Here is a 24,122-nt window from a genome sequence, read left to right on the forward strand (position 1 = left end):
TGACTTGAAAGTTGTCATCAAATTAAGACTCTGGGGGCTTCCCTGGTGGCGCAGTGGTTGAGAGTCTGCCTGCTGATGCAGGGGACACGGGGTTCGTGCCCCGGTCCGGGAGGAAAAAAAAATTAAGACTCTGAAGAATGGCATCTGCCAACTTTTCTGCCATCGTCGTTAATTTGTTGGTTTTATTGGTTTTGCAGTCTTACTATCCAAATAATTTTTATATTTCTATGAAGTTACCTTAATACTTGTCTATTCTGCTTATGTTCATTCCTGAATTTTTAACCATTTTGTATCTTTACATTATCCGAGTAGCTGAAATCAAGACTAATCAATGCTATGGAGCAGTGCTGTACCATAGAACTTTTGGCAATGATAGAAAAATCCAGCTTGGTACCCACTAGCTACATGTAGCTATTATACACTTTAAATGTGGCTAGTGCAATCAAGACACTTAGTTTTTAACTTCTGTTTAATGTTAATCAACTTAAATTTAAAGAGCCACATGTGACTAGTGGATACTGTAATGGAAAGTACAGTTTTTAAAAAATCCAGGACTTGTTTTTTGGTTTTACTTTTTCACAGAAATGAAACAAGGTTTATGATTTCAAGGTCATTGTGTAAGATTCACTAGTATGATCAAAGTCACATATTCCCCAGGATAAGATATTAGCTTTATACTTAAGAGAGGAAAACATGGCAATATTATTCCTCAAAATTAGTGTAGCTATGGGTTATTTTCACTTCTAATATAGAACAACCCTGGAATTCTTCTATTAAGAGTAGCATCTGTTGAGAAAGTATATTACAGCTGTTACAGTTTGGGGTGTTTTATTATGCTTTAGGGAAAATTGACAGAAGAAAAGTTTAAAATGAAATATTATTTTGTCTTGTACTTTGCGAGTTTTTTTTACATTTTTATGTGTTATCTCCTCAAAAGCAAGGGCCTGGAATTGACATGATTCTCAGCTGTGAGGGGAAAATATTTCTCAGCATAAGAGACACTCTTACGGTTGAGATGGAGCTGGGGAAAGGGTAACTGAAAGATTTTGTTGGGAAAAGGCAATTATAGGATTTAGCAGCTGTTTGAATGCAGATTCCTAGGATGGAGAGTCAAAGATAACTCTCAGAGCCAGGGTTACTGGTGTTGTGTGGTGATTTATAACTTATAGAGGAAAGTGAGGAACAACCTGTTTAGGGTAGGAGATTAGTCTGAAACATGTTGATTGTAAGGTTCCAAAATGCCCCAGCAGTTCAAAATGCCCCAAAGCCAGATGGAAGGGCAGAGCAGAGCTAGCTCTGAGCTCAATAGCAAAGATACAGCAGTCAGTTGCAGGGCTTGCTTGTTTTTCACATCACATGCCCTTCTCTCTCCTTAATCTGCTCCACCCTCCTCCCCGCAATATAGTGAAGCTCAACAGTTCAGCAGAGTTTTGTTTGTATCAAGAAGATGGAAGCTATGGACGAGAACGCTCACTTGAGAGAATGAATGTCAATGAAGGAAGTAAAAGGAATGTCTAGGAAGAGTGTAGAAGTGTTCAAAGAAGTCAGTGTATTGGATGGTTCAGTGCTAGGAAAGCTGAGCTAGGGGAGAGTTGCCTAGCAAGAAGCAGATGTGAATTGTCCATGGAGATGAGAAGGCCAGTGATTGCAGGGGTAGCATCTCAGCTGGGATCTGAAGAGTGTGGGCAGCTGTTGTTCAGTGGGTGTAAAGTTTCAGTTATGCCAGATGACAAAGTCCTGGACATCTGTTTTCAGTACTGTACTGTGCACTTGTTAGGAGGGTAGAGTTCATGTTCTGTGTTTTTTTACTGTAATTTTTTAAAAGGGGAAAAAAAAAAAGTCCTTGATATCTTTTTGCAGGCTGTAATATGTGCAGACATTGAGACAAAGATTCTCAGAACTGGCTGATTTTGGTTTTTTTTTCTTTTCCTGAATTGTTTCTGTCTGGATTCACTCTCAATTCGGTTGAGCGGATTTCTGCAATTACATTAAGATGCTTGGTTATGGGATTCAGTAGGTGTGACCATCAGACCAAAAACTCTGCAGAGCAGTCATTTAACATTTCAAAAAGGCATTAAAATGCCTGAAGATGTGATTAAAAGAAAATCAGATGTAGTCTCGAGCAGCGTTTCTGTGATGGTAGAACCTTCTGTGACGGAGATGCCTGCACAGGCCTGTACAGTAGGAGCCAGAGCCACGTGTGGCTGCTGGGCACTTGAAATGTGACCAGCATGATTAAGCAACTGGATTTTGAACTTTATTTAATTTTAATTAATTTAAATGTAGTCACATGTGGCTGATGGCTGCCACGTAAGGCAACACAGGTCTGGAGACTTCAGAAAAGTGAATCAGGACATGAATAAAGTAGGAACCCAGTCCTTGGTCATTTTAAATTTGAAATAAAAGCTGAGGAAAGGTATTACAAGGTATTACAGGGGACCAGAACTCCAGCTTATGGTTGTAAAGGGAATCTTTTGGATATGGTGCTATCCTATTTCTTTTGTGTTTTATTTTATCAACTTTAAAAAGATACAGAAATAGAAAGTAGGTGGGGAAAAAACGTTCAGGAAAATGAGTTTTAAGGAGAATTTACAAGCTGCCTTGATTGTTAAAAAAATTTTTTTTACCTTCATATAAATATGCAACACAGTCAACCGAGACAATAGTAGAGTCTTCACCAGAAAATATGCTTCTTTTACAGAAGCTGGAAGTAGACTGATCCTTTCAATAGTGACGCCATTTTAAAAATATAACCGAAGAAGGATACATGCTGGTATAACTTTAAAATGTTAGTTTTCCCGTCTCTTCAGTGTATAAATAGCTCTCTTAGGTGAGGCCACGTCATCTATCCCCTGGGCTATTGCACTAGCTTCCCAACTAGGGTTTTGTTTTGTTTTGATTTTTGGTTTAGGGTGTTTTTTTGTAGTTTTTTTTGGTTTTGTTTTGTTTTCTTTGTTTGTTTGTTTTGTTTTTGTTTTTTGTCTCTGGCCCAGGGACCACATCACTCCCAGAATTGTATTATTAAAAACACAGATCTGATCACAACTCTGCTTCAGGAATTTTACCTCAAATATGTATACAATTAAAAGTTTCAAACACATTTTTGAAGGCTGTTTTTCACTTTTGAAGTTAGTGGGTTCAGTGAACATTTTCTCAGCTGCTGAAAATAGAATTGGTAAAACATTTCCATTAGCATATTGGTAGTATGCAACAAGAACTTTAAAGATTTATAACCTAAACCCTAGTAAATCCACATCTGGGAATTTTTCTAAAGAAACCATCTTAAATACCACAAAATGTGCCCCCAAATCTCTTTATACAAAGATATTCATCATAGCATTATTTATAATAGTGAAAACTGTATATAACTTTAATGGAAAATGACAAAGTAAATGATAATTAATAAAATGATGTCTTCCCATATCACTTTGTATATGCATCTGCTATGGACTATATCATATGATGTAGTTAATGCATTTTTGCCAATCTACTCCTTTTTTGTGTCCCCACTGTGCCTAGCACATTGTGAATGCTCAGTGAATATTTGCTGAATAAATGAACAAATGAATGTTGACACAAATGAAATCGTGTCAGTTGCTTCTTATCAATTGGTTAAAATTAATAGATGTTATATTCTTTTAAGTGCAGTAGTGTGCAGTTCCATTTGTGATGAAACTGTATTTCAGATTTAATTCTCTGCTACTCCAGAAAATATTTTTGTAGGCAAAATAACTATTTCAGACATTTAAAGGTAAATTCAGTTGATAAATATATCAAGTAATGATTTTTATAAATAAATCATATTAGTAATAAATCATTCTCTTTCTCCAAAGTCCCTTTGTACACTTTTAGTTTATTTTTCTCTCCCTGTATTTTCTCTGAATTTTATGTATTTTTATGCACATAAATAAAAGCCTCCACTTATCTCCCTATTGATATTTTTCCCCTCAAACCTGTGATTTGTCCTCACAGTCAGTTCCTCTGGCTGCTTTGTTTATTTGGAATGATCAGTTGTCAAGGAAATTGCTTTTCACATACTAGCGCATTAGGCTATACTATATAGAGAGTATTTGAAATTTTATTTTCTATAATTTACTAAGGCTAGCAAAGGGAAGAAATCTGTTATTTTCTTTTAAATTATTTTTCCAGGTAAATCTAGATGATAGTTGATGCAGACAAGAAATACCAATATTAGAAATTCTAAATTATTCCTTTTTACATGGAATCCTCTAATGTACTTCACCAGTAGATAGAGATCTATTTGTCATCACTTCACAAGTATAACCTAGATGCCTACTTCTTTCTGAAACATTAGCAGTTTGAGATGATTATTATTTAATATATTTATTTCAGTAGAACCCTGAAATTGTTGAAGACTGTGTGCCAAGCTCCCAAGGGCAGGGACCATATCTGTTTTGCTCGCCCTGTGTCTTCAGTCTATCACAGTATCTGATTAGGTTCTCAAAGAATTGTTGAATGTCTGACTGCTTCCTAATGAAGTAAGGGATTTAAATAACTGTTTTGTGTTTGGTAGGCTCTTGGATTGTAAGGAACAAAAAAAAAATTCAGGTCACCTTGTGGAGAAAAAAGAGAGAGGGGGAAGGGAGAGAAAGAAGAGATGATTAGGCTCTTCTCTTGCGAATCTGTAGGAACTCTAGTGGTTTTCCCATAGAGGCTGGTATCTGTTGATGCCACTCTGCTGCTGCTTCATTGTTTTCTCTTTGCCTCTGCTTCTGAGAGCTATTTTGTATCTCTTCTCTGTCAGATTACATTACTTTCCTATAACTCTAGTACTCCAGAATCTTACTGGTCCAGCCAATTACCCTCAGCTCTGTCTGGGTAGAACTTTTTTCATCAAGGCACTCGTGGGCTGCAGATCAGTTTCTGTGTTGATTGGTCTAATTGGCTGTGGCCAGGACACAAGGTCATGTGAAATAGTTATTGCCATCCTCAGATAGGAACCACCTAGAGCTGCTTCCTCATTTTAGCAGTTTCCTGAGGAGGGCTTGGTGGCAAGCTTAATATTAACACTCCTTTCCAGCAGACATCTGTTCCCATGTTCTTCAGTTTCCCAGTCTTTATAATATTTATAAACCATGGCATAGTCCCTATTTTTATGTAATGACTTTGGAGGGCTTCTATTTCAGAATCTTAGGCTATCACTTTTATTATAGAAAATTAAGTAGCCATTCCTCCTATCTCTTCTCCTGGTTAAAAAGGATTTCAAAGCCTGAGAGTTCTTCATCATGCGTACCGAGAAGGAAGTTAGTCCCTGATTGAATGGGGACACCAAAACGATTTAACAAAAAAATTAAAAACTTAAAAAAATAAACACTCAGACATACCACTGGCAATCTAGCAGTTGCTAATACTAAATAGAATAGCAGTGGAGCAATAAGCATTGCTATAGTCTACATTTCTTAGATTAAATTAACCTCTGCTTCTCCAAGGTTTACATTTTTCTTACTTAAAGCTTCAAAACTTTATATTAAATATGCTTATCCCTATTTTATTCAGAAAGAAGAACACAAATCAGATCATTGCTTTGGGTAGTTGTATGTAATCCTCTTAGAATTTAACCTTTCCTTTAGCTTTCAAATTGAGGTCAACAGTGTACTAGTATACTATTAGATACGATTTTATTAGGGAGGTTGATGGTTTTCAGTCACGTCAAATATGGGCTAAAAAATCTATGGTGCTGTAGAGTGTTACTGAGGGAAATGACATTTGGGGAGCCTACTGTGTGCCCTGCACTGTGGTAGGAGCTTGTCTGTCCCATTATCTTGTTCATGCAATGGCCATATGGGGTTTTTGTTGTTGTCGTTTGTGTTTTGCGGGGTGGGTGGGGGGAACCAAGACCTAACACTTACTCTGATTTTACATAATTCTATTTATTTATTCCATTTATTTTAGTACCTCAGCAGTCAATCTGCACCGATTTAACTTTACATAGAAAGTCATCATTAATACATAAAACTTTTCTTTTAAAAACAGGATAAAAGAATCAGAGTATCTCAACCCTTGACAAGAGGACCAAGTGCCTTTATTCCAGAGAAGGAAGTAAGTTGATGTCTTAATATACATAAAGTGTGATTTAAAAAGTAGCTTAATTATGTCAAAGAATATCTCCATTTTTTTAACATGGAAGTAAACCTGTGTTTTGCTCTTATTTCTTATTTATATGTCAGAAAACCACAGAGGTATTTTCATTTCAACTTCACTTAAAAGACTGTGCGTGTGATAATCTGCCTTTTTATTTTGGAGTTAGGTAGTACTGCAAAGTTAGAATAATATAAATTTTACCATATTTGATTTCAAATATAACTTTTCTAAATAAAGCTGCTAACAATAATAAAACAATATTATTTTGAAGGTTTAAGGTTTTAAAATGGCTAGTGTTTCATGGTGATTATAGGTTACATAAATGTTAAGAAAAGACATTTTGAAATGAAAAAGTGAGTTTTCCAACTAAACCTGTTGAAGAAAACATGATATTTTATCACTAGTAGTTAATCTTTTCATTTGGTTCTAAGTCTCTGGTGGGACAGAATGTCACAGAATCTCCACTGCAAGCTGCACCTTTGATGAGGGTGGGAAGTTAAGATGGTAAATGTTGAAAGAAAAGATGTAAAATGACACAAAGGAGATTATAATCAATACAAGATTTCTGTACCTATTTAATGGGTATATATCTCTATGAAAGATCACAGCAATCTTTAGGACCTGTAGATTCCTAGATGCCTCTAAGTTATATTTGGGCTAAGAAAAGTTTAAGGACCACTAAATGAGTTTTTCTCTGTTTCAAGGAGTTATTAATTCATATTAACTGTGGTTACATATACTGATTTACTATTGGCTGCAAAGATATCATTTATCTTAAAGCACCAGCATTATTCTTTATTGTTCAGAAATTAGTCAACACATATTTATAGAGTACCTATTATGTTTCAGACAACGCTTAAAAGAAGGGATACATGCCAGGCCATTGCCACAGTCAGCAATTCCATCATGTTCATTTGCCTTTTTAGCGACCTTACCATCTACATGAAACTCCAAAGTTAACAGTAGTGTTTCAGGAGCTCAGTGACTGTGGCTGATCTAGGTGGTGACCATTCATTAGAGAAACTGCTGTGCTTGTCCTATTTCCCTCATAGAGCACAGGGTTGCTCTTAGCGGAGTGATTGCCTCATATATATATAAAGACTTCCTGAAACACAGCCATTTACACAGTACGTATTTGAAGACAATCTGGTTTGCAGAAGCAGCTGCTGTTTTCAGGCTCTGTTGCATCATATGAATCTATTAATGTATTTTAGGCATCAGTTAAACAGAAGAATCTGCTGCTGGAAAACAAAACAAAAACAACAAATATTCTGTCCCTAATTATATGTAGTTTATCTTGATCCTATCATATTTTTAACTATCATCTTGGTTCCCTGTAGTTGACAAAATGGGAGGAAATGGGCAAATGGAAATATATTTGGTTTTATAATGAGCCAAAGTGGAATTGCCTCTTTTTTACACCATTGTAATTAACATTTCCTCACAATTTAGACTTTTCAAACATTACATTTCCTTTGGGATTAAATTTTCCTCAGTCAGTAGTGTCTTTGTATAATTTGTATTTATTTTCAGACTGTGAAGCCAGCCCTGAAAAGTAAACAGAATTTCTTAAGAGCAGTGTGGATCTTTGGAAAGACCATGAGTCTGGACTTTAGGAGATTAGATTTTAGACCGGGCTGTGCTATTAAATAGCTGTATGAGTTGAATTTAATCTTGAGTCTGTTTCCTTATCTAAAATAAGGAACACATTCTTCTTAGGTCTAGAACTCTAATTCTAAAATACCAATAAATAATGAACCAATCTGAGAAATACACATCTGATGTGTATTAATTCCCACAGAGCATGGTCCTTCTAAGAGGTGCTAATAAGCTCTTAACACCTTCGGAGCCAATTCTTGGTATGACACCCGAGCTGTCATTGTTTATAAAGCTCTATGTAAATAATCTATTTTTGAGAAAGCTCTTTTGATTCTCTCCAATGCAGCATGTTCATTGTAATAATTTACTTTGTTTTTAGTAATTAATATGATGGGCTCAAAATAGGAATTCTAGTGTCCTTATTAATTTTTCAATTAACACTTTCCTATAAATTATCATATTTTTCTTTGTCCCTAAAAAGACTGCAGAAAGCTTTTTTATGTTGAATAATGAAAAAAGCAAAGGATCAGTCTGAAAATACTTGTCTTAAGATATAGTGATTAAGTATCTTCATAGGCTATTGAGATAAAATTGTAAATATATGTAATCAGATGCCAGTGCTTTTGCCTCCCCAATTTTGCCTTATGTGCCTGGCAAAGCAGATGGGAGCTTCTTTTCTCCAATTTCATAGCTGTGTGTATAATGTTTGATAATTTGACATTTGTTGTTTAATAAATTGTGGTCCCAGAGCCAAAAATGCATGGGCTTTCTTTTTCATTTCTGTTTCCAATATGAGCAACTACATAATTTCAGTGTCTGTTAATATAAAAAGAACATTCATTTGCTTCAATCGTGGCATAATGTATGTAAACCAAGGGTGTGTTTACAAAAATCATGATATTGTTTTGTTTCTTGATTGGAAGGTTGTCCAAGCAAACACAGTGGATGAACGTACTAACTTTCTTGTGGAAGAATACTCTACATCCGGTCGCCTGGACAACATCACCCAGGTCATGAGTCTGCACACGCAGTACCTGGAGTCCTTCCTGAGGAGCCAGTTCTACATGCTGCGCATGGACGGCCCCCTTCCTCTACCGCACCGGCACTACATCGCCATCATGGTGCGCTGTGTTCACGTGACATCATCCTCACTTGGTCCCTCTCCCTCCTAGTATTATATGTGTGTGCACAGCTAAGTATAATTAGGTAGAAATAAGAACTGAAAAAGCCTGTGGACTTTTGGATCCCAAGTCCATTGGATACATTTTGAATGCTTTAAGCCACTCAATGTACTGAATGTTTCTCATTTAATTATTAGTAAAGTCATTTTCCATGTTTAATCTCTTATAATTAAAGATGCTTGTAGGGTCCAAAGTAATATCTCTAGTAGCCCACAAGTTTTGTTTTTGCTCCTGATAGCTTTGTTTTATTATTAATATAAAACAGGTTGTTTGTGCCATTTTAGTCATTCTTTACAAGATGAACATCACTAATTTGGCCAAATAAGAGGAAAGTATCAGCCAGCACCAAAGGAGGCTCTGGATAAGAGACGAATTCTTAAGTGAACTCTTACACTTCTAAGTTTAGTAGTTGGTACAAACTAGTTAGCGAGTTAATGTTTGAGGGGGAGAATTATAAATTGGGGTGATAGGCAGCAGGAGTAATAAGGGTAGAAGCAGTGCTACAGTTGGACTATTGCTGGAGGAAAGAAGAAGACAAGATGCAAGTGCTATATATTTGGAGAGGTTAGTGGAACGGCTGGGCTGGCAGAGTGAGCAGAGCCGGCCAAGAGTTAGTTTTTATCCAGTTTAATTTGTTTATGCTCTCACTGAAGTTTTAAACAACAAAAAAGGGCTGCATCCTGTGTTTTATTAAATGATGAACTTGACAAAGATTACTCAGCTTAAGGTTTTGATGACAGTAAGGCCGAAAGCCAACTTAGAATGGTCACCAATGAAGAGAGAAATAAGATGTAGAAAATAGAATAAAACAATACTGTTGAACTGAGAAGCAGCCTTGAGGAAATGAGAGGTGAAAAGTCTGTTTTGCGTGGATTTACCAACTTATCAAGGCTGACGCTGGCTTACATATGAAAGAAAGGGTCAGTGAGCTTCAGTTTCACCTCAATAGGGGGATGGGCACAGAAAAGGCTGATTCACAGTTATCTCAAAGGGAGTACGAGAAATACTCAAATTAGCATACATTCTGAATTGGTACATACAAGTTAATGAGATTCTATTGCTTTTTAGGTAGAATACAGTTGATATCATTTACCATAATGAAATGGACATGTATTTCCTTAACATAAATAGAAAATGGGTTCTAGGTTGACCCGTACCACTTCTGGATGGGAAGTAATTGGCTTCTTGTGACATTAGCTTATATAAAGTATCAGCTTTATGTATTGACTCAAGAATCTATGACAGCATTGTGATGAAAGTTTTAGGAAGAGGATTTTGTAAGAAAAGAATTATTAGCTATAACAATTAACTCTATCTCAGTGATTGGCTTAGTAATAGTAGAATAAGACCATACCATGACTATTTTATCCACTAACTTTTTTCTTTGTGTATCAGGCTGCAGCTAGACATCAGTGTTCTTACTTAATAAACATGCATGTGGATGAATTTTTAAAGACAGGAGGTATTGCTGAGTGGTTGAATGGTTTGGAATATGTACCACAAAGACTGAAAAATCTTAATGAAATAAACAAGCTGTTAGCACACCGACCCTGGCTGATCACAAAAGAGCACATTCAGGTACTGAGTGTTTCTTTCGGGGAAAAAAAAATAGTTTACTAACGATTCTCACTAAGAGTTAATTCTTTAGTTAAGTATTTTACTTAAGACTTAATTTTAAATACTTGCATATTAGGAACTTGAAAAATAAAAAATAATGTATTAATATGTGTAAAAAAGATAAATTTAGAAAGTCAGTGGGTTTAATTTAAATGTAAATGAATATTTCTCTTCAAGTAATCAGTAATTAGCTTATACTAGTGCTTTAGCGAGTAGCTATAAGAAAAGTTGATTCCTATTTTCAAGCAGTAGATAGAACAAAGAACATGCACTAGCAGGATAAGATACCTGGGTTCTAGTCTCCTAACTTTTTTACCCACAAGTTTGTGACCTTTAGTAAGTTTACTTCTGTGGGCCTTGGTAGTTCACCCTGCTATAAAATGAGGGACTTAGATTAAATGAGTTCTAAACTCTTTTCTAGTTCTAACATTTCATAATTTTAAGATTTTGAAAAAGTGGTTTTGCAAATAAAAATGATTTGCTAACTGGTGTGTGTATGCTTACATGCCTCTAGAAACTAGAACTTAGATAAGAGAGAGAACTGTGATTGACTGGAGCACTTGCCCTTCAAAAGGAGTGTCTGTGAAAGGCCTCCAGGGTGAGGTTGTTGTATAATATGCTTAGCACTGTGCTTGGCACTTGGTTACTATTCAATAAGTAGGAGTCATCATCTAAATCACTATCAGTAGAAGCCTTAGGTATTTAAAATCCCTGCTTCTAATGCATAGAAATGTCCTTGGTTTTGTTTTGTTTTGTTTTGTTTTTTCCTCATCTTGTTAGTTATTTACCCAGTTAAACCAAACTTAACTTTTGTCAATATGCATACTCTCAGACTTTTATTATCTATTAGGGATTGTTTATAAAAATATGAACAAAGTTATAGCAATTTGAACGTGTAAGGGAATGGAGATAAGTGTAAGGGAATGGAGATATAGTCCTGGGCTACAATATAGCCCATGCTTAATAATTAATAGAAGACAGTGGAGCCCCATGAACATTGCACTTTTCAAAAAGTTTGAAAAGCAGAGAAAAATGTATGTATACTCGGATTATATAATACTACTTATAAAAATAAAAGAAGATATGTAAAAGTTACATTAGAGTGGTAGAATATGATTGATTTTCCCTTTTTTTCCCCTGAGCTTTTGGTCATATATTAAATTTGTGTGTAGTTAAATAATGGAGAGTAAGGCAAAAGCAGTTTTTTGGTTTTGGGTTTTAGCTGTGAAGTGAAACAAATGAAGGTTTTACATTTGTGGTGGGGTGGGGGGGGGGGGTGAAGGCACAGCAGGACATATCCCCACACATCCACTGAGAAAGAGACAGACAGACAGATAGACAAAGATGGATGGGAGAGGATCCCTGATGGATTAACAGCTGGAATTGGTATTGGAGGGATTACTGCTTTTAATGGCTTCACTTACGATTCCATCATTCATCTGGAGGATCCAGTAAAATAACGTATAAAAAAGTGCTTTGATATTCTTTATGTCCTTTCAAATGTGAGCTAGTATTCTACAGTTTCTCTCATCTGCTATAGGTTCTTCCTCCGTCAGAGAAGATATCTAAAAGATTACTAAAAGTTAACTTACTGAATAAATTTTTATGTGATTTTTAAGGTAGAGTCTCTACCTTAAAACCATAAAATGAATGATTTTGCTAGAGAATCTTTAAAGTCCCTTCCCTACTTAAAGTAGCTTCAGTGTTCTTGGATTCTCTAAAATACCTTATTAAAATAGCATAATATGTAAAAGTGCTTTGGAAGCAGAAGTTCCATTGTATATATAAGGAATTTCAGAGAAGCCACGACATACTTCTGCTGTTAGGTTAGATAGGTTTAATGTAACATTGTTTGAGCAAAGCTGTATCTTTAATATATGAAACATGTTTAAAGGGAATTTTAAGTATTATAAATGGACATGTGAAATTTTATAGATTTTTCCATACTTTCTAAAATTGCTTTGTAGCATTGTATGATTTTTCACTTTTACTCTGATTTGCTTTTTCGTTTCAGAAACTTGTCAAAACTGGAGAAAATAATTGGTCTCTGCCCGAACTGGTACATGCTGTGGTCCTACTGGCACATTATCATGCTTTGGCAAGCTTTGTTTTTGGTAGTGGCATCAATCCAGAAAGAGATCCAGAAATCTCCAATGGATTCAGGCTAATATCAGTCAACAATTTCTGTGTGTGTGATCTCGCTAATGACAACAACATAGAGAATGCATCTCTAACAGGCAGCAACTTTGGGGTTAGTTTTCTTAACTGTTTTCTTTACTACTTTGCCTTTTAACTTGCTACGTTAAAAATATCTAGAGGGCTTCCCTGGTGGCGCAGTGGTTGGGAGTCCGCCTGCCGATGCAGGGAACACGGGTTCGTGTCCCGGTCCGGGAGGATCCCATGTGCCGCGGAGCGGCTGGACCCATGCGCCATGGCCGCTGAGCCTGCGTGTCCGGAGCCTGTGCTTCCGCAACGGGAGAGGCCACAACAGTGAGAGGCCCTAGTACCGCAAAAAAAAAAAAAAAAAAAAAAATCTAGAGAATTTATCTGATTAAACAGGATATTATGTACTTGAAATATTTCGTATAATTTTTATTACTGTAAAAATTTAACCTGTACCTGAAGTTCTGAATTGTCTTAAGGAAGCTTTTAAAGCAAATAGATTACAAATCGTAAGGCTGCCTCAATTTTCAAAATAAGTGTTAATGTAATTTAATATATAGCAAATTCTAGAATTCTAGATTAAATAAATCCATTCATATAAACTTTTTGTATTTATACCTGAAGCAGAAACACTACACTTCTGAAAATGTTTGATTTTTGTCATATGATTTTCTTTGGAGTTACTGGAAAACCCACTTAGGGACTTAATAACTCTGCTAGTGCCACTATGCATAAGGTGACATTGGGAGATGGAGACATTGACTGGAACAACTTTTAATATTAATAACACCCAGTATTATCTTCTCTGGCTCCAGATCGTCGATTCTCTAAGTGAGCTAGAGGCCTTAATGGAAAGAATGAAAAGGCTTCAAGAAGAAAGGGAAGATGAAGAGGCATCTCAGGAAGAAATGACCACTCGCTTTGAGAAGGAGAAGAAAGAAAGTCTTTTTGTGGTCTCTGGAGATACTTTTCATTCATTTCCTCATTCAGGTGCTTTTTTATTTCACTGTCTTTGCCTTTTAGTTGTTCTTAGAACCCTGACAGACCACCTTCAGTGTTTTCCATATGGATATGTCCAAACGGTTTTACTACCACGTTCCTTTAATTTAGTTCTCCTCTACCTGACCCTGATGCCATTGCTTCCCCTCTTATGTTGGTGTATCTTTGAATATATTTCAGATTCAGTTGAGAGGTACTTCAGTTTTGTAGTTCATATTCTATCCTGAATAAAATGTTTTTTCAGAGCAGACCAGTTGCTTATAAGGTTAGATAGGAATATTTAATCCATCCTACTTTTGTAATTTTTTTTAATGATAAGTAAAATTCTGTTTCGACAGATGTAATTTGTAAGAAATATCTCTGCCTTTTTTGTGGGTGGGGAGTTATGTGGGAGGATTGTTCTCACACTGCCACTTTTTTCCAGATTAGTTCTAAAATTATACTGCACTTGCATTTGCATTTCTTTGGAGAAACCTTTGGAATTTTATAAAAATATATTATTTAGGTCATTTCTTAGATTATATTTGGAGGAATTCATTCTGTATTAAAAGCTAGGCTTCTTTGCTCTAGTCTTAAGAACACATTTTTTTCCTAATACTCTGAGAGACTTTGAAATAGGAGGGAAACTTTCCAATTATGACTAAAAAAGATATTGAACACCACATAGTAAATGTTATTAAAATAGCATAGACTCAGTAGACTTTGAAAGCTTAAACCCTTCAAAGTCATCAATCTACATAACATTTATTTTTACAGTTCCCTTGGTTTAAAAGAGGGCTTCCAAATGACTAGTCATAAAGCTAGTCAGTCTCATAAATCCTGAGGGTAATTGATTTGGCTATGTTTGTTAAATATAACGTTGACCAATAGCTCTCAGAAGTTTTACCAGGAAGAACAAGAACCCCTTTTATCATTTCCCCAATGATTTTTTTTATGAAAGATTTTATCTACCAAACTGAGTATATTTAGTAATAATTTCTCAGAGCTTCTAACCAGCAGGAAATGCCAAATATAAAGAAGCTTATTGTTTTGGTTATTGATTTACTGTTCGTACTACAAACATTTATTGTACCCTATGTAATCTCAGCAGGGTGGTAGGTACTAAGCTTTCCAGGCTAAATAAGGCATGATTCCTGCCCTCTGGGGGGGCTCTCATTGCTAGTGGAAGAGAAAGAAATAATTACAATACATGACAGAATGTGAAGGGTATATGGACCCAGTCGTGGTGGGGGAGGAGTGTGGACAGAAGGGGTCCTAGAGGAGGACTTCCTCCAGCTGCCTGGCTCGAAGCTAAATCTTAGAGACTTGAGTGCAAGGGAGTCTGACAGTGGCTGGGGGATGGGGAGTTGGTGGTGAACAGCATACCTGCCTGAGCCAAGGCACGGTGCTAAGGAAACAGGATGCTGGGTGCAGAAGCAAGTGGTTCTGCATTAGGACGTAACTCACGAGGTAGGTAATGTGAGGAGGAAGCTGATTAGGTAGGTAGAGGCCTTATCATGATGACCTTTCTAACCTTAAAGAGCAAGTAACCTGCCCTATTTTGGACATGTTGAGTTGTGATGTCTCTAAAGCTTCCAGTCTGGAGACATCTAGTACAGTGCTTCTCAAACTTTAATGTACACTTGAGTCACTGAGGAATCTTGTTGAAATGCAGATTTCTATTTGGTCCATCTGGGCCAGGACCTGAGAAGCCTCATTTCTATCACGTCTCCAAGTGATGCCCGTGCTGCTGGTCAGCAAACCACACTTGGAGCAGCAAGTGTTGAGCAGGAGAGAGTTTTAAGCTCAAGATAAAGTTTTGGAAGTTATCAGCATATATTTGGGAGTTAAAATCAAAAGCGTTGTTTATAAAAATCATCCAGGGAAAACAAATGGGACAAAGGAAAGTAATGAGCCTTCTAGGTAAACCAATATTTTAAAATGTAATTGTATTAAGGTTAGTAATATCTGTTCACTTTTAGACATTAATTTTTGTGTGTATGTATGAAAAATTTTAATATACACCTCTTTATAACTGAAAGAGTGAGTAGACAAAAATCCAGAGAGTATTTAAACTTATTTAGCACACTTTAGCTAACTGACATATATAAAACACTATATCCCAATCTGCAACATACAGCATTTTTTCAAGTGCACATAGAAAATTTCCCAATGTCAACCATATACTGTTAATAAAACAAATCTCAACAAATTTTGAGATTAAAATTTCATGGAGCATAACTTTTGACTGTAATGGAAGTAAGCTAGAAATCAGTAACAAAAATAACTGGAAACTTCTCAAGTGTTTAAAAATTAAGCAGTATACTTCTAAATAGCACAGAGTGAAAGAAAAAGTTACAATGGTTAGAAAATACTTGGAGCTGAATAGCGGTGAAACATGGCATAGACATTAATTTTTTAAAGCTTCTCTAAGACCATTAGAGCTTAAAGGACATATAAATGTTTTATTTCTTTTAGGTTTCTTTTTTTAGTATTGAAAATATATTTTACCTTCTTGGACCCTTGAGCAAGGACTTCTAGCTTCTATAGTGAATTTTGACTAGCAAGTCTTAGACCCTAGCCAAAAATTATGTTCTGGTTTTAACAGAAAAGGCTGCGTCATTTATAAATTATTCAAGGAAATAAATTGTTTCATTATTAACTCTTCACCATTCCCAGTACTAAATTTGCTGGTCACACAAAGATAACAGAAAAATGACTCAGTATGTGGCTAATTGAGTTATTTTTATAGACTTACTACGTTTTAAAATGGACATAGAAATTTATTTTTCCCTATAACAAGTTTCTTGGTTTGATCAGTGTGATAAAAGCATTTTAGAGTCCATGCAGAGATTCTAAGAATAGTTTTTCAAACCTCTTGGAGAAAATAAATGTTTAAATTGTTCTACAAGGGGAGAATTCTGTAGCTTGATAACAGAGTTAACTAGCTTTTATTGTTGTTTTTTTTTTTTTTTTTTCCAAGTTAGAATGGTGCTCCATTACTGTAACACAGTATTTTCTGTAGTATATTAGTAGCCACCTCTTGGGAGCAGAAGAATGCAAGTAATATGTAAAATAATACTTTGAGTCCAGAGTTTGAAATATTTGTTTAGATAGAATTAAGATTAGAGTTTTATATTTGTCGATCAGACACTTTTTTTTTTAATTTAACTTCTTAAGGTAAATTTAGGAAAAAAATATTTGTAGTGTGAGAGAACTTTGTATATTTCCTTCTATGGACAAAATTGTCTAGAATATAGATCTTGACTGACTCTTAATTTGAAAATGAATAGATGGATATTATTTGTAGGAAAAATTCTATCATATTTGGTTTTACTCTTTATTGTTTATTTTAAAATGTTTAAAGTTCCTGTGACAATTTAGAAATATATATGAGCAAAACAAAAGCTAAGAGCAAAGTCAAAGGAGCCAGCTGTGTAATAGTCAACTCCAGGATCGATGTCCGCCAAATTAGACCACCCGGCTGTACAGTGTAGGGGGAAGATCACTTCAAGAGAGGAACTATTTTATAGAACTTATTTATCAGTTCTATAAAATAAGTTTATTTTATAGAACTGATAAATAAAATAAGTTTATAGAACTTATTTATCAGAGACTTACTCACTGGTCTTGGTTTAACCTGCAAGACTCCTAGTTTTCATAGCAGCCTCAGTGATTGCTACTACATTTTACATTTTTGGCTTCATTTATATTTATTATGTGATGAACTGAATTCAGGAAAGCATAACGTCATCCATACATGTTAGGAGAGAATGCATTGAAAACACCATTTTTTAAGTGTTTCTATTTATCTGAACAGAGGCTGGAGCACAAGGAGACAGGGCAGTGGTTGTGGGGTTGGGTGGGAAGAAGCCTGAGCTTTCTCTTCGGAGAACTGCAAGTCACCTAAAAGCTTCAGATCAGTTTAAGTAGTTTAATGTGTACAAGTTTCCCACATCATCTTAAACTAACCCACACTGTATTCGTTACTGACACTCAGTACTGATAATGGTATTAGTAACTTACAGTTAGTTTTATTTCTTAAGTATATATTTCTTAAGTATATATTTATTTTCATATTATTTCTTAAGTATATATTTCTTTTCATATTAATGAAACAATGAAAAAATAGATATTAAGTACATAGCATAGTATCTGGTATATTGTAAGTACTCAACAAATGCTAGTTTCTTCTCTTTATGTGTAATAAGTTACGTAAGATTTTAATAAGCTGCTTCCTAGGTTGGGTAGCCTGGGCACTTGAGCTTTCCTGCCTATATTAAGCACCCTAATTAGTCCATGCCAAGGGAACTAAGGAAGGGTCGAAACTCATGAGAAAAGAATAATTGCTAGGATTTTCATGAATAGCAAAGATTAAAGATAATTCAGGTACTACTAGTCTATTAGGTCTTTCAGATGAATTACTGTAATTGCACTTGTATTTTAAGCTTCTCAAGACTGTCCACTTGAGGATTATAATTTTTATTATGTCACAAAATTGTTTCATTAACTACTTATTTAATATTTATTTATTTATTAAATGTTAAATTTACTTAATATTAATTAAAACACTTATTAGGAAAATACTGTTCTTTATGTGGAAGAAACTAGTGTTTTATTTTGAAAAATATGTGTTCATTTTCTAGAGTAGAAGGTAGTAAATAAAGGTTGTTCATTCCCTTTTAGTGGTTGAAATCAGAAAAAGAGTAATTATAAAGACAGACTAACCTAGGAAAAAAAAAAAAGTTAAAAAAGAATTATCTTTAAATCAAATTAACATGCATTGGGCATTTACAATTTTTCAGTGGTAAATTTTTAATATTATCAAGTATACAGAAGTCAACTGTCTTAAAATATTATTATAGTCTTCTGTCTTTCTGAATGCCATTTTGATAATATTCTAATCACAGTCTCAGAAGCACATTGTTTACTTCATATGTTGTATACCTTGTTTTCATGTACACAGAAAAGCGCATGTATCTTAGGTGTAAAACTTAATGAACTTTACACACAAACTGATCCTTCCTGTTTAACTAGCACCCAAATCAACTCAGGGAATAATAGTGGTCCCCAAAAGTCTACTTTCCTCCCTATTGTGAACCCTTACAAGTTCTCCCTGGATGCCTCTTTGTAAGCTAAAAATGAACTCTATTGAACTAATTTTCACTGTGAATACATCCAGATGAAACACCATCTGATTTTAATAAAATTCATCTTAACATTAAACTCAATTTTAAGTGGTCTTTCACCTCATCCCTTCTCTTTCCCCACATCCTACTTCATCCCCTGGAAAGATCAAAAATTTTTTTAAGCTTTATATTCAAAGGCCTGTGCTATCTTCCTTTTCTAAATAAGTAAAACACATGTATTGATCCTTGACTACTACTATTTAGATATTTAGTCAATTTTTTGCCTGGGTAACTACAGCTGAATGTTACAATTGCCAATATTTGGTAATGAAATTGTATTCAAAACGTCAGGTAAAGGTATTTTATGTGAATTCAAGCCATGTAGTCAATATTGTCACTTTGGAAAGCCATGGAAAAGCTAAATGAAAAAGTGGAGGAAAACGAAGCTGATTCATTTGTTCTAACTCCGTATGGTTTCCTTAACACTAGGTTGTTCATTATTGTCCTTAGATTTTGAGGATGACATGATTATAACATCTGATGTCTCCCGATATATCGAAGACCCTGGTTTTGGGTATGAAGACTTTGCCAGACGAGGAGAGGAGCATTTGCCAACATTCCGAGCTCAGGTATCAGATGCCTTTAATTCAGAGAAACTGGAGAAGAGATACTGTCATTTTAATTGTGAAATGTTGAAATGTAAATAAATTGACTTCTAAATAAATTAATAGAGCATTTCGATAGAATCTGTAACTATCTTTATTTAACCTAGTTTTTGGCCTTGTCTGATTTGATGTCCCAGTTGATGGTTTATTATTTCAACATTAACCCCCTTAGAAGGCAAAAGGAAACTGCTTTATTCAGTTACTTGCATTATTACATGATAGTTGTTTAATGTCCTTTTTTGGAGAGGGCAGGGAGGAAATTGAGTGATATGTTCACATTTATAATAAAAAGGCATTTTGTAATAAAATCATATACATCAGTAGTTACGGGCTTAAGGACCAGCCCCTCCCCAGCCCTAGAAAAGAGCCATAGTAGTGATGTGGTTCATAAAAAGAGAATGAGTGTGAATAAAGACAGACTCCTCCATGCTTGCTTCATATGATCTGCTAACCATCCGTGTCACTGAGTAGGTTTAGTCACATAGGAATATTCCAAGGTCTTCTGGGGTCCTTCCAAATGACGGCATAGTTTGCATAGTACTTGACGACAGGAGGTAACCAGAGTTCATCACCAGTGTGCCAAACCCTGGACCCACCGAGGAAACAGCACAGCACTCCCATCTACAAACTGATGTGAAGCATTCTTGGTAAAGCTGCAAACTTGGAATTAGTGAAAGAATTACGGACTTTGAAATATCTCCACTTACTTGCTTCAGTAGTTACACTTAAAAACATAGACTTTAAATGGAGAGTGACCATTTTGTAATTGGAGATACATTTTATGTTTTTAGGACTATACCTGGGAAAATCATGGGTTCTCCCTGGTGAACAGACTTTATTCTGACATTGGACATCTTCTTGATGAGAAGTTCCGCATGGTCTACAATCTCACGTATAACACTATGGCCACCCATGAGGATGTTGACACAACCATGCTGCGCAGAGCTTTATTTAACTACGTTCACTGTATGTTCGGAATCAGGTATGGTCATCATGGAGACAGTTTTATATGTTTCTAAGTGAAAATTCTGGCTTGCATCTTACTTCTATCCCATTGAGAAGTATATGCTTCTGGGGAGAAAATATTACATGTGGACTTCTGATTTTTAAAAATTAATTCTGTCTTATAGAAAAGCATTTTTCTTTGTTTAGCTGTTACAAATCTTAACATGCATATATAACTATAGTAGTTAGAATCTACTAAGAAGGGAAAAGAATATCAGTAATCATTGGGGATAGGAGAGAATCACTCAATTTGAGAAACCTTACTGGACGAACTGGACATTTAAAAATGTATATATTATGTCCCTTTAGATGGGACATAGTGCTGGGACAAGAAGTGCTGGCTGGTTGGTTGGTTGGTTAGTTTTTGGAGGAATGGTAATTAAGGTATAAATAAAACTAGGGTAGAGTCCTCCCTCATAAAGCTCACATAAGAACACTGAAACGGGGCTTCCCTGGTGGCACAGTGGTTGAGAGTCTGCCTGCCGATGCATGGGACACGGGTTCGTGCCCCGATCCGGGAAGATCCCACATGCCGTGGGGCGGCTGGGCCCGTGAGCCATGGCCGCTGAGGCTGTGCGTCCAGAGCCTGTGCTCCGCGACGGGAAAGGCCACAGCAGTGAGAGGCCCACATATCGCAAAAAAAAAAAAAAAAAAAAGAACACTGAAACGAAACTGTAAGTCAATATAAATTAGTGGTCTCTAAATTTAGAAAATTAGAATTGAGAGGACAGGGAGTCAATGAGTGAACGAGACTGAATGGTCTAATCAGGAAAGCTCTTTTGGAGAACATCCTTTTTGAGCTGGGTTTTGAAGACTTTTATGGAGAGGGATTTGCAGAAGGAGAAAATCCCCTTCAGTCAACTGAATGAATACATTCAGTTGACTGAAGAAAATCCTCATTCAGTCAACTGAATGGATACATTCAGTCGACTCTATACTATATCCTTTCTGATATAGTATCAGAAAGCCTTTATGGAATGGAATTAAAATTCAATTTGTTAAGCAACGTGGTTTCTATAACTTTTTAAAAGATCCCAAATTTCCTGAAAAATCAACTAATAATGAAATAGTCCACCTAAAGGACACTATTACAATGGTAAATAATAAATCTGCTATTTGGCCATTTACCATTCTAGAAAGAATCATCACACTTTAAAACAGATATTATACCAACCTAATTAAGAAAAATAAACACTAATAGATTTTAATTCAGTTGCAATAAATATTTATTATGTTCAAGACAATAAATAACAAATATTATGGTGATTATTTTTCTCTGTTGGATGCTACTAAATAAAGTTTATATAAAATCCTGGAGGCTTTTTTTTTTTTTTAAACTAAGCGTTATGTTTGGGTTAGAAAGTAACAGAAAATATAGAAGAGAAATCCCACAAGCTCCCACTACTACATTTACCCTTGTATCTGCCTCTGTGCCTGTTTGCTCTTTCTTCTCTCATATTGTGGATGAACTGTCTATACTCCTATGCTCTTGGGCATAGAATCCCATCTCCTCTCATCTTCAGAAGATCCCTGTTCTAGCAATTCTCCCTTCTCCCTCCTGCATAATCAACTTTACTCTCTTAATCAGATCTTTCCCATCAGTATATAAACATGCTATTATTTCTCTCATCATCTCAAAAAAACAAAAATCCTTTCTTCATCCTTCTATTCCCTCTGGCTTTTGCCTCATGTTTCTGCTCCCATGCACAGCAAATCTCTTTGAAAAAGCTTTGTGTGTCTACTGTCACCATTTTCTCATCTCCCATTCTCTTGTGAACCGACTGCAGTATCAGGCTTTTACTCCTGTTATGTCAACAGAGCTGCTCTTACTGAGGTTGTCCGTGACCTCTGCATAGCTCCTTGCCATGGTCAGTTCTCAGTAGCATCTTCTTTGACTAGTCAGTAGCATTGGACGCAATTGATTATCCTCTCTTCCTTGAAATGGGAAGCCCTAGACTCCTGCCTTAGGGCTCAAATGTCAGCATCTCAGAGAAGCCTTCCTGCCCGCTCTATCTAAAATCACAATTCCCCTCCCGGCCTCCAGTTGCATTTTATCTCCATAGCAGTTATCACTATCTGATACATTGTATGGTTTTCTTTTTCATTTCTTTCTTTTTTCTCCAGTAGAATTTAAATTCCACGGGTCCAGTGATTTTTGTCTATTTTGTTCATTTGTGTATCACCAGTGCCTAGGGGGGAGTAACATGGCACATAATAGACACTCAGTAACTATTTGTTAGGTGAATTAACGAATGAGCGTTTGGTATTTAATTACTAGATAATTATTGTGTCTTGGTATAATTTTAGAAATCAGAAATTTTGATTCTGTCATTCTAAAGCTTGTTGTCATATTGCTTATAGGTATGATGACTATGATTATGGAGAAGTTAATCAATTACTTGAACGAAGCCTGAAGGTTTACATTAAGACAGTGACCTGCTATCCTGAGAGGACTACCAAGCGCATGTATGATAGTTACTGGCGTCAGTTCAAACACTCAGAAAAGGTGTGTTTCATGACTAAACCTTTTATCGTAGACAAATATTCAATATAAGAAGTCATGATTATGAAAAAATTATACATGAAAATATTAATAAATTAGCTCCATCAAAGAAATGGAAGTGGCATTATCTGGCCATCTGTTTTTCTTTCCGTGATTTTAAATTAGGGTTTATTAACTAAATTTTGGTTCTGTGTTTTGTCCAGTGTGCTGTATAAAGTAAAAGTTTAGCATTGGCCTTTGAAAGATTGGATCTGAATATTGATATTTTAAAAGGACATTTGGGAAACTGTCCACCATCCTACTAGTAAAAATCAAACCTTCAGAGATGTTGTGCGAGCTATAATTGTATATTATTGTATGCCCAGAAGGCATACCCATTTAGAGATTCCTTCACTCTAGCCATTACAGTTAACCTCTTAGAACAAGGGCGTCTCACTCCAATTTGGTAATTTGGTATTTTGACAATATAATGGATTTGGATCTTTGAGCCAAATATGTTATTATATGAGGATATTTCTTTGGATTGAAATATATAGGAATCCTTATTTAAGACCTAATAAATGTTAAGGATCTTTACCAATATACTAGTACTAGTATAAGTATGGCTATAAATCCTAGGTCTTTGACCATAAAGGCCACGAATCTTCCATTTATATCACAGTTTCTAAGCTTGAGAGTAAGAAAACCTTTTCAGGGTTCTAATATTCACTCAATAACCATATGACTTAGATAAAGAATGTTATGACCTCAATCCCTAGCAGACCTTCTTGAAGTCTTAGAGCCGATCACACATCATGTAAATACCCATTTGCCTCCAGCATCTCTCCGAGATGGATAGCTATGCTCTGCTTATATGATTGCATTAGATTTTCTCCCTTTACTAGGTGGTATCTAGAAATTCTCCTTACTCATCAAGAGAATAGATCCAACAATACATCTAACCTATAGAAAGATATCAAAATAATCTAAATATATCACAACATATTTCTTTGGAAACATTTTGAAAATATGTGGGTATATAATTTAACCTATCGGATGAGCTGTGTCCCCCCCAAAAAAGTTAGGTGCTTGTTCACAGCTGTATCTGAAAGACTCTAGGCAAGCTGTGCATATCTAAGTACCAGACACTAATTCCAAACTGCTTTAAACTTCACATTTTCACTTTAATATCTCCCAAGTA

General features: G+C 35.5%; 1 protein-coding gene across 2 annotated transcripts in view; it reads left to right on the forward strand.

Moving 5' to 3' along the window:
- Window positions 1-24,122, forward strand: part of SESN3 (sestrin 3) — a 74,401-nt gene that overhangs the window by 41,359 nt on the left and 8,920 nt on the right. The window contains exons 2-9 of one of the 2 annotated variants that reach the window (XM_033862123.2): window positions 5,995-6,060; window positions 8,625-8,822; window positions 10,278-10,460; window positions 12,514-12,750; window positions 13,478-13,652; window positions 19,259-19,398; window positions 20,226-20,416; window positions 22,801-22,945. In XM_033862123.2, the coding sequence (XP_033718014.1) occupies window positions 5,995-6,060; window positions 8,625-8,822; window positions 10,278-10,460; window positions 12,514-12,750; window positions 13,478-13,652; window positions 19,259-19,398; window positions 20,226-20,416; window positions 22,801-22,945 (1,335 nt within the window). The remainder of the gene's footprint in view (window positions 1-5,994; window positions 6,061-8,624; window positions 8,823-10,277; window positions 10,461-12,513; window positions 12,751-13,477; window positions 13,653-19,258; window positions 19,399-20,225; window positions 20,417-22,800; window positions 22,946-24,122) is intronic. The other variant, XM_033862124.2, reaches the window with a different exon arrangement.

Source organism: Tursiops truncatus, chromosome 8, assembly GCF_011762595.2.
Source record: "Tursiops truncatus isolate mTurTru1 chromosome 8, mTurTru1.mat.Y, whole genome shotgun sequence".
Classification (NCBI taxonomy): Eukaryota; Metazoa; Chordata; class Mammalia; order Artiodactyla; family Delphinidae; genus Tursiops; species Tursiops truncatus.